General features: G+C 24.2%; 1 protein-coding gene across 1 annotated transcript; it reads left to right on the top strand.

Moving 5' to 3' along the window:
• Window positions 1–1,296: 1,296 nt before the first annotated feature.
• LOC145833147 (alpha-(1,3)-fucosyltransferase 4-like) lies at window positions 1,297–1,674 on the top strand. The gene has a single exon (XM_082940347.1). It carries the CDS (start codon window positions 1,297–1,299, stop codon window positions 1,672–1,674), a length of 378 nt encoding a protein of 125 aa, XP_082796473.1.
• Window positions 1,675–11,338: the final 9,664 nt, after the last annotated feature.

Below are 11,338 nucleotides of genomic sequence, written 5' to 3'. Positions count from 1 at the left end.
AAGCCCGTCTTTAAATCTATAAAATTAGCTAAACAGTTTGTTTTTAATATAAATCAGATGCTTCCTTAAAAACTATTTCTTCACAAAATAATCCGTACTTAGCATTTACGCTTGAGGAAACTTAACTATTTAAAAAACTTATGTTCAAAGCTAAAGCTTTTTATTAAATCACATCGAATATCATAAATTCATCCATATATCAGAGTTTTTATTCTATCCTAGATTGTTTATCGGAACGTTTTTAAAACTTTAAATCAAAATAAGTTGTTCTACTCAAAGCAAATGCATGTTGCTTCGTAAATATAGAATAAATAAAAAGTGTACTACTTTTTATTTATATATAAATAAACTGATGTTTAAAACGTAATCATAAGACTATTAAACAGTTCATATCTCGTTAGTTAGGTAGTAATTTGATTAACTAATTTATAAATGTCAGTAAAAAGTTGCCATGTTTAAATAAAAGTTTGGTCTTTTCGTATTTAACAAAATGAAAAGCTTTGACATTTGTTTGTGCTAAATTAAAAACAAATATTTTTTACACAAATTATGAAAATATTAGTTAAAAAGTTTTGGAAAAATTATAATTTAGAATAATAAAAGAAACCTGCTTTTTATACCCTTAACCGTTTTAAAAACATAATTAAATTTTGTTTATGTTTTTTAAGATAGAAAGGGATACGTATGAAGCAATTATTTTTCATCAGTTTTTCTTAAAAGAAAATATAAAGCTACCTTCAAAGCGGTGAATTTTGTTTTTCTTACATTTCATCAACGAGTTGAAATAATAAATAAATATATGTCTACTTACAGGAATTCAAGGCAGTTATACCTTATGCACTTAATGGAAAGTCCACATAGAAAAACCATGAAGTTGAAAGAAAACTTTTATAATCTATCAAATACCTACAGGTTCATTTGTTGTATATCATAAAGTAAATTGTTAACGTTAATGACTTTATATTACTGTAAATATTTCTAAATATAATTTATTTTAATATGCTTTAAAAACATTATTTAATCATGATGCATATACTAAGCATTATTTTTTGCATTATTTTGTTACATAAAATTAATAAGGCTTATTATCATATCTCACTTCTTTAAATGTTTCAATAGTTTATAATACTACTTTTTAAAACACATAACTAATAAAAGAATTTGAACTTTACTTATTCTTATTTAGCTTTTGAAAGTTTAAGTTGTCTAAATCATTTAAATAATATTTTTTTTCAATTATTTCAAACTTTATTGCTTATTAGAAGAGACTCAGATATATAAGAGCCATATTACACCATGACACAAGTTCTATCAGAGATTAAGAAGAAATTCAACAATCATAGAGACTACGGAATATCTGAAACAATGAAGAAGAAAACAAAACTGGTTTCATGGATCACTTCAAACTGTAAGTACACAAAAGGCGCCAAAACTCGAATGAAGTTCGTGAACAAAATGGTCGAATCCGGAATAAAAATTGACCTGAGAGGGGCTTGCTTTCCAGGAAACCCGCCAGCACCTCAGAAAGGTAGTAAGGAGATGCTGGAGTTCCTGGCAGCTTCGAAGTTTTACCTGGCGTTTGAAAACAGCTACCTCTGCAAGGACTACATTACAGAAAAAGTTTACAGAAACGCGTTTTTGAGCGGAACCGTTCCTATTGTGTGTAGTTCGTAAAAAAAAGACTACGAAGCTGTTCTGCCGAGACACAGTTTTATTTTCCTTGAAGATTACGCATCAAACTTCACAATTCTCATTACCTACTTAAACTATCTTGACCAAAACGATACGACTTATGCTGAATGTCTAAACTGGAGGCTTATAGATCAAAACCAGTTGTACGGAAGTAACCTTTCTACGGGACTGTGTTCGCTTTGTAAGCATTTAAATTTTGAAAATTATGTATAAAAGAGCAAATTAAAAGTAAAGGATTCCGATTGGATTCATAAATGGTATTATGAATCAGAAGATGCCGAATGCTGGAATAAAACGAAACATTTGAACGATTTGTAAACCAGATCAAACAATATTTAAAAGCTTTTTATTTAAATAATGTTTAACTATTTTCTCTAATTCAAAGTATTTAAGCTGATTGTTTTTTATGGCTGAAAAACAACTAAAAAAACTTTAAATGATTTAAAGCCTCTCTTATTTTAAGCTTTGAAAGCTATCTAGTAATTTAAAATGTATTGAAGTATACTAATTTAGTAATATTTTATAATTTCTATCTGTGTTGTTATACGTTTTTTTTAGTTATTTTATTAAAAATTTGAAAATATTGCTTTTGTAGGTATATTTTCATCATTTTAGCTTAGTGTTTCAGAATAATTTTCAAAACACCAATAAAACATTTTTTTTGTTTAGATAAAAATTATGCATATACTTCGGATAATATGTGGTTTAAGATCTAACTTTGTTTCTGTTTTAACTTTAAAAACTAAGTTTATTCTAAATAAAGAATGAATAAATCCGTTTTAGTGTATAAAATATCCATAAAAATTAAATTTATACATCTTTAAAATTATTTTCTGATGTGTGATATTATATATTTCTGTTTAAATTAATACTTAACTATTTTTGTTTTGTTAAATTTGTTCAAAGTTAAGAATTTATCTAAAATATATAATTTGTAAAGTTTAAAAAATTATTGTTAAAAATTTCAAAGTAAAACCTAAAGAGTTATAAATTTAAAGTCAAATAAATCAATTTTTATTATTTGCAATTACAAGTTTTTCGAAAAGGAAAAGTTGACAGAACTTAAACAGTGTTGTAGTTAGCTCGATAAATTTATTATAAACAACATTGTTTTAAATTTGCTCATAATTTTTATTTCTAACAAGCAGTACAAAAATAGTTTACTTTTATAAGAGAAAGTTCTTATCCGTTGTTACGTTTTGTTTTACCGTTAAATAATCAACCAGTTTAGAAGTAATTTTGACTAAGTAGTTCAAAATTTTTATTATTTTCATATTGTAAAATTCAAAAAGTATAAAACTTTGAGCACAAACATGTCTTTTAATATTTATGATAAAAAATATAAAATGTATAAACTTAAATACATTCTTAAAAATAAGCTTAGTTTTATTCTATAGAAATTTAAATCCCTTATAACATTTTAGAAAAAAGATTAATTTTTTTGTTATGCTCGTTAGCTATAGAAACAATTTATAGTAAATATGTTTTTCAAACGAAAATTGTTGTATTTACTTGGAAATTAAAGTTTGTTATAAGTTTATGAAGAGGTTTTAAAATAGTTTTGAAATTTTTTTTTAAAGTATTTACTATGACATAAATAAATGACAAACCATTTTTTTTAAACTATTTTGTTAAAAGCAATATATTAGGTTTACTTTTTTTTTTTTTTTAAAGTAAAAATTAAATGTTTTGAAGTTTAATTTTAAATTAGATTTGTTACAAGACCATAAAATTAATTCCAGATAAACAACTATTTTGTTTAAATTAAGAGTTCACTGTTTAAAAACTATCGAAATTAAAATATGTTGATAAATAAAAACTATTAAAATCATGTCTTTTTGCTACTTTTAATTTTCCAATTATACTTTTATTATTTTTTTGTAGTACATTAAAAACTATTTAATAAGATAAAAATAAGATATGTGCGTGTGAAATTGATATTTAACTTGTTTTTTTATATTTAAGACTCTTGTTATATTTTTTAAGATTTTTTTTTCTAGTTTGTTTTTATAACATTTTATTTAATTCTTACCATGTTTAAAACAACTAAACAAACTATTGTTTATTGGTTGCACAACGACTAATATTCTCATAGTTCATATTTATTATGAATAAACCTTTTTAATAAAAATACTTCACAATCATGACCATCATTTTTGAATAATCTTTATTTAATGTGAAAATTTAAAATTTTAGACCGACTAAAATACGTAACAAAATGTATACGAACTCATAAAAATAAACAACCATTTTTTTAAAGAAATACATAAACTTTAACAATAGAAGTTTTCAAGAAAGTATTTTAAATAAGTAAACCATTACATATATATAACTGGTAGTAAAAAAATGTATTATGATATTTAGACTATTTTCACAAAGTTATATTAGTTTTTGTTGAAAAACTAATATAAAACAACATTTAAGATTTAGTTTTTAAAAAAATAAAGTTTTTTTTTAAAACACAACTCCATTTTAGGGTTTAATTACTCATTCGAACAATATTATTGCAGTAATTTATTGTCTGAGAGTTTTTACTACAGTCTACACTAGGGCTGTGCAACGTTTTTAGCCGACGGGACAGATGTGGAAAAATTTAATAAGCGAGCATTTTAATTTCATTTAATTTTTAAAATCTTATTCAATTTCAAATTTATTAAGATGAAATTTTAATTGACCTCTTATTTTATATACTACTACTTTCAGCTCCTCATTTCCAGCTGCAAATTATTTCTGTACGTAAATTTGTTTTAGAGGGCCAGATTTACATGCTTGCGGACCGCAGTTTTGATAAATTCTTCATCTATCGACAGGCTCTTGGACTGTGTGTTGCCCACTCTTAGTCTACATTGCACTAAGATAAAAAATGATAATTTTAAGTTTCAACGTAAAAACAAAAACTAATAAGTTTGTAGTTAAAGTGACTTTATAATTCTTATTTGAAAGTTTTTTTTTTATCAAAAACTATTAATAAAACACAAAGTATGTATCAAAATATCGAGTTTTATAAACACAATAAAGATTTTATAATGTGTTTTAATGTTAAGCAAAAAAGTACAGCTTTCAAAACTGAAAGAATAACTTCTTATAGTTTTTTTATTTAACAAAACTTGTTAGATTTAAAGCATTATAAAATATTTTATACAACTTGTTAACACATAAGATTTGAATGCAATTAATGGAATAATTTTGTAAATATTTTTCCCTAAAGTTTCAAAAAGTCAATAAGTAATACATTCATATTACTGTGTCTTTTAATATTTACTACAACTTTTCTTATTTTAAAGACTATACAACATGATATTTGAAAAAAATGAAATATAAATCACACTAAGCAGATGTACATTATTTATGATATTTCTGTTTAGGAACTTAAAGGTTAAGTAACAAATGCAAAGACAAAGTAATTTTTGAATAAAATATTTTTTTATACTGGGATAAATTTCAATACCAATAAAGATTTTTTACATTTTTTTTGACTTTTAATAAAACATCTAGTTAAAATGTCAAAAGACTTTTTACTGCGTCAATGTTCGGTGTGGATGCTAGTGCATAGAGTGAACTCACATTTGTACCCAGGTTAGTTTGCTTCTCAACAACTTGACCAACTATTTAACTGCTATATCTAATTAAGATTAACTATTACTGGCTTTGAATCATCTAAAACCCAATTATTGACATTAGTTAAGAAATAAAGTCTAACAGGTGGTGTAATGTTATTGACTAATAAATAATAAAGCTTTTGATAGATAATAAATAAAACGTGTTCAATTTGTTTTCTAATAATTCTAACAATTCGAATTGTTTTCTACTAAAAGATAGACTAAGCAACTATATATACATTTTACATAAGTATAAGATTCTGTATAAAATTGTTCACTTTATATTTAGTTTTAATGATAAAAAAGGTTTTCTAACCTATAAACGGTTTTTTAAATTTTGTAAAAACCTTAAAAGGGTTTTGTATAATTACACATTATTTTAGTTTAACTAACTATTTGGTACATGTTAAATTTAATTCAAACATATCATATGTGTTAAAATGGTATAAAAACTAATTGTTATAAAAAAAAAGTAACAAAACAATTTAAAATGTGTGATTTACAGATGTAGTAAGTTTAATTATCGAAATACTTATTTTCATAAAATCAGCGCAAACTAAAATTTTATAATTTTATATAAACAGAACTTATTTACAAAGTTGATAATTAATAAGACATATTTAGTTACAAATAAGTTTCCAAGCTTTCTATTCACAGTTTATAAAGTAGAGATTTCGTTTTGTATATACTAAAGTATTATCTTTGTGATAATTGTTTTCCAGTTTTTCAGCTATTGTAAGAGTATGTAGTTACTAAATCTAATGACATTTAAAAATCTTTACATATATATATATTGATTATATTCATCTTTAACCCAGACATTAAATATAAACTTAATAGTTCGAGTTATATTACTTTTATTACCGTATAAAGCAATACATTTAGTTTTATTTAGTAATTATTTATTTGTTTATGCAGCGGTTTAAGCATATGACTAGTTTTAGTTTTAAAAATATTTATTTGTATTGAAAGAAATATTTTTCTAATAAAGTTGAATATTTAACTACTGCCAAAAAAAAAAAAACTGTTTAAGTTTGAAAAAGACATAAAAGAGCTATAACAATTTAGTTCAAACAAAAAGCATTTAATTTACTTATACTAATACCAAACGAAACCAATCGTTAAGTCGGAAACTTTTTGCCAGCCTGCAACAGTCAAGAAATTAGCAGAGACTTCAAAGTGACTTCAAGTTTCAACGAGGAAACGTCATCCCACGAGTTCACCGCCAGAGTGGTGCGCAGTCTGTTCACGCGACCGGCCTACTACTCACACGTCACGTGGGTCGTTCAAAATGGCGGGAAAATATCGAGCATGCTGACCGGCGACCTCGAGTCGACCGGTGCGCGCCAAAATGACGTCACAATGAAGAACAGTTGCGACACCGTGCGGCCGTGCGAGTCAAGCTTGTATGTGAAAGGTGGGAGTGCTGATTATGACGTCACAGTTTATTTCAGCGGTCACGCGGGTGAAATGAGGGGATGCGAGTTGGGGATTGTCGATATGAAAGGTTTTATAAGTTTCTGTTTATATATTTTATTTATATAGTTAATAATATACAGTTAAAATATAAGTTTTACTGTTAAGATGTGTACCTTTAAAATATGTATGTTAAATTAATATTGTTAAAAAAAATTCTACTCTACTGAATTTCAATCTGAACAACGTTATTTTGATCTAAAAATCTACCATAAAGATAAAATAATTTAAATCGGCGAATTTTTTTTTTGTTAAAAAACATATTTAAAGTAGCTTACATTATCTTTTCAATATTTTCATTGTATTTAACAAAGTTTCTTACCTTGGTCATAACTTTAAACTGAAAATAAAATAAGAAATGTGTATTTTTAAAAACCTTGAAGAACTTTGAAAAACCTGGAAAAAATTTGTAAAAAACAAGTGGCAACCCTAATAAGAGTGTATATAATTTTTTTTTAATCAAAATGTACTTATTTTTCGTTGATTAATGCTGTACTTACATTTAAATACTTTTTAACTCTTAATTAATCACAATTTGTGAAAACTGAATTATAACTAATGTTTTTTATAAATCTTAAAAATTATTAAATTTTGTAAATTAATGCAGATTCTCACACAAACTTTAAAAATGATATTCTTTTTTAGTTTTTAGTTAGAAACACAAAAAAAAAAGTGTTATAAAAGTATATTATCACTTTTAAAAAATCTAGCTAATCCATTACAGAGATCAGCTTTTATATAGCCACAAATTTTGTATAAGTAATTTGTTAGTTGTGTTGACCATTTTATTTATCTAGACATATATTCGGAAATTTTATTTAAATCCTATTTTGTTTATTTTCTACAATGATTAATCACTTGTTGTCTTGGAATTTATTATACTTTTCTTACTATTTTATAGTCTTAGATTTTTATATATTTATTTTTCTTACTTAGTCTACCTATAGTAAATATGTAACATGTTTACATGAAGTTTATAAAGCTTAAATTTACTACTTAAAAAAACAGCTCTATAACATTTTAAAAATAATTAATAAAGTGTTTACCTATACAAAACTGAAATACACTATTTTTATAGTTTTTTGCTCGTTTAAAAAACACTGTTTAAAATAAATTTACAAATTTTGAGAGTTTACCAAAAAAACAAAGAAGTATTTAATTATTTCAACAAAGTTTGAAAAAAGATAAATATAAAAGAAGCTATTTTGTTCAACAAATAATTGTAAAGCATTAAAATCAGTCAATTTTGGTTTTTGTTTAACTTCATAAAAAACTTTTAGTGCTTAAGCTCTTTTAATCTGAACAACAATTTAGTATATAGTATGTTGCAATAACAGTAGAATTATTTTTAAGTAAGTGCTTTTATAACATTTCAAAAATTTTTACTCATCAGAAAGTGTGTACCTAAAAATAAGTACTTAGGAAAACTGCTGTAAAAGTTTTACATTTTTACTTTTTTTTTTCATTTTCATTTAGTTATAAAATTTGATTTTTGCACTTTGATAACCATTGACACTTCAGAAAGCAGTATATTTAAGTGTATAAAATGCAAAATTATAAGAACACCAGAATGGACAATATTAGGGGAACGGGTTCCAACAAGCAAGTGAACAGGTTTATGATGCATTACTCATTTTACATGGATTAAATGATAATTTAAATTTTGACATCTAAAATTCTTAAAAAAAAAATTTGAATTGTCCGAATTTGAATAGTAATGCACTCGTTACAATGTATGTGCTTATATTTGTTAATTTTTTTTAGTTGAACTTACTGTAGGCAATAGACTGGATCATCAATATATATTTGACTTTTTATACTCGTAAAATTTTTAACAAACATGCTCTAATTTAACTTCAATTTACCCGTATAAATTTCTAACTTTATATTTCATTAGTATATGTTGCAATTTAAGTTCTAAAACACTCAACGTAATTTTTATCTGACATTTTTTTCAGATTGACCACAGATGGCGTATTCAGGAAGATTTTTGACAAAAGAAGTGAACAGCTTAAAGACCAAACAACACATGATACTGCGGTAAACTAATTAAATTACTCTTGGTCAAAAGATACTAACATTTTTGCTGTTTACTACTAATTATCTTAATTAACTGCAAAGTATGTATAATAAAAAAAGAAAGTAACTATTAGTTAAAAATAAAATTTTTAGAATAATAACAGCACTGGTTTCAAAACATAATTAGTTTTGCTTGTATCCGAAAAAATTGCCTAGCAAACTTATGATTAGTTTTAATTGGTTTAAAGAGTTTACTAAGAAAAAAGTTCTTAATACAATAAAAAAGTTAGTTTAAAATATATTAACAGCTTAATGTACCTTAATTAGGTTGATACAAAAATACTAAACAAAAAACTTCTAAAAATATCATGCAGGTTATTCAGCCCCAAAAGGTAAATCCTGAAGAGAGAGATCCCACTTTCAGGAAGATGCAGGAATTGAGCAGTGAAGAATTATCAGAATATCTCAAGTCTATTAAAATAAAGGACGATGAAGCGGTAAAATTAACATAGTATAACAATAAATGAGTAAATAATAAGAACTCATTTCATATTTATAAGAGTTTAATATTGTTTTTACAATTGTAGTTCTCATTGTAACAGTAAAAAAACTTTGACACTCATTGAAAGTTTATATGCCTAATGTAGAAAAATTGATTGTTTTTGTTTGCAGTAGACTTTAAATGTATCGTTTGTTAATTTAAAATTTAGACATATATTTCGTTTGTGTTTAAATACTTTTAATATTTTCGAGATTTTTATAAATTTAACTTATTTTGTAAATCACAAAAATCTCCTAAAAATATAATTGTAAAATTTTCAACTTTTATTTTAATCATTATCACTTTAGTTGTGAAATTTGTCTATAAGCAGCAAAATCCATTGAAACACTTATTGCGTTGTTTTTATATTTGCTTTTTCATACAGATATTTGTCATTCCACTAAATAAGTTTGTCTTAAAATAATAATTTAAGATTAACGTGGGCACAAAAATTGTCTTAAGTTTTTCTATTTTATTTGTTACTTTAATTTTTATCTAAGCTTACATTTCTAGTTGATGACATAAAAAATATTACTTAAACAGCAAGCACCACTGAATATCTCTCATTGGAGCATTTACTATGAAAAACAGCTTTCAAAGAAGGTTTGTCTGTTTGAATTTATTTAAAAATTGACTAATGATAAATTTTTTTATTCATTAATTATTGGTCACGAAATAAAAAAGAGATTAAATCATTCACGATCAAATGTAAAACGATCTATGTAAAATAAACAAATTTTTTAGTATCCATTTTAAATCATTTTTTTTAGTTCTTAATCTGTTTCTATTACACATGAAAAAATATATTTACTTATTATTAAAAAAACAAATACTATTGTAGTAAATGTATATACTACTAATTAAAATTACTACTTTTTACATAGAAAAAAAGTTTTTTTTTTACCTTTATCGTTGTTTTTCTAAATCTATACAAATTTTAAAAACATATAAATTTTAGTTAATTATATCCTGTTATATGAATAAAACAGATAAACAGCTCATTCGACAATAGTAAAATCGGTTTAGCTAAACAAATGGCGAAAGATATTGTTGACAATTTGGAAACATTTCCTGCTAACAACCATACGACGCAAATATTTATGGTAAAATATAAAATAATTTAAATCAGCAATACTTAAACTGGGAAAAATATACCCTTGGGGCTAAATTTTTTTATTACATGTTATGTAAACTAATGTTTGTTAACTGTATTGGTTGTTTATTAGTTAGTGTTTAACTGTATTTTTTTTTTTAAGTTAAATAAACTCTTTTATTTTTATGATTTTTTATACTAAAAAGCTTTAAGTTCAAAAAGTTTATTTTTTTCTCCAAATTAAAAAACATTTTGTAGGTTGGGGGTAAATGTGGTAACAATCATCAAATAAGGGGTAACAAATGGAAAAAAAAATTATAACTGCTGCTTTAAATAGACAAATATTAAGTGTTTGTATTTTAATAAACTGAAGTGACACTAATAATTACAATAAAATATAAAATTTAATCAAATGTATTAACTTAATATTTCTAATATACTTTATTTGTTTTTTTATTGTTAATATTCATTATAGAATTTTATTGTCTTTTTTCTTCTATACTTTATGTAGTTATACAGTGCTAATAGAAATGTGTTTTCTGATTTTAATAGGTTCATAGCATGATTGACTATATTGTTTCTCAAAATTTGGATTTGGAGGAGTGCAAAAAACTAATTAAATATTTGTTGACATGCTGCAGTTCATGGGTTCTTGAAGTCGTAAGTATTTTTTTGTTAAATATTTAATTAAAAAAAAAAATTTTCAAACAAGTATTATGCACACTTTAAACTTTTTTGTGTTTTTAACTAATTAATCTATGTTTTATGCCGTTTTTAACTTTATATGTTTTTTTAATACACTTTATTATAATGTGAACTTATCAACTTTCTCAGTTTATGTTTAAAAAACTAATTAAAGTTCTTACTCATATACGTATATAAACAACTATAGTTTTTTTTAATCATAAACAAAAAATC

Source organism: Thalia democratica, chromosome 4, assembly GCF_965202585.1.
Source record: "Thalia democratica chromosome 4, ktThaDemo2.hap1.1, whole genome shotgun sequence".
Classification (NCBI taxonomy): Eukaryota; Metazoa; Chordata; class Thaliacea; order Salpida; family Salpidae; genus Thalia; species Thalia democratica.
The sequence above is the reverse complement of the archived record's forward strand: the minus strand, read 5'-3'. Positions and strand labels throughout refer to the sequence as shown.

What these genes read in the sequence shown, in the direction of transcription:
- LOC145833147 (XM_082940347.1), top strand. Translation starts at nt 1,297, where the DNA reads ATGACACAAGTTCTATCAGAGATTAAGAAGAAATTCAACAATCATAGA.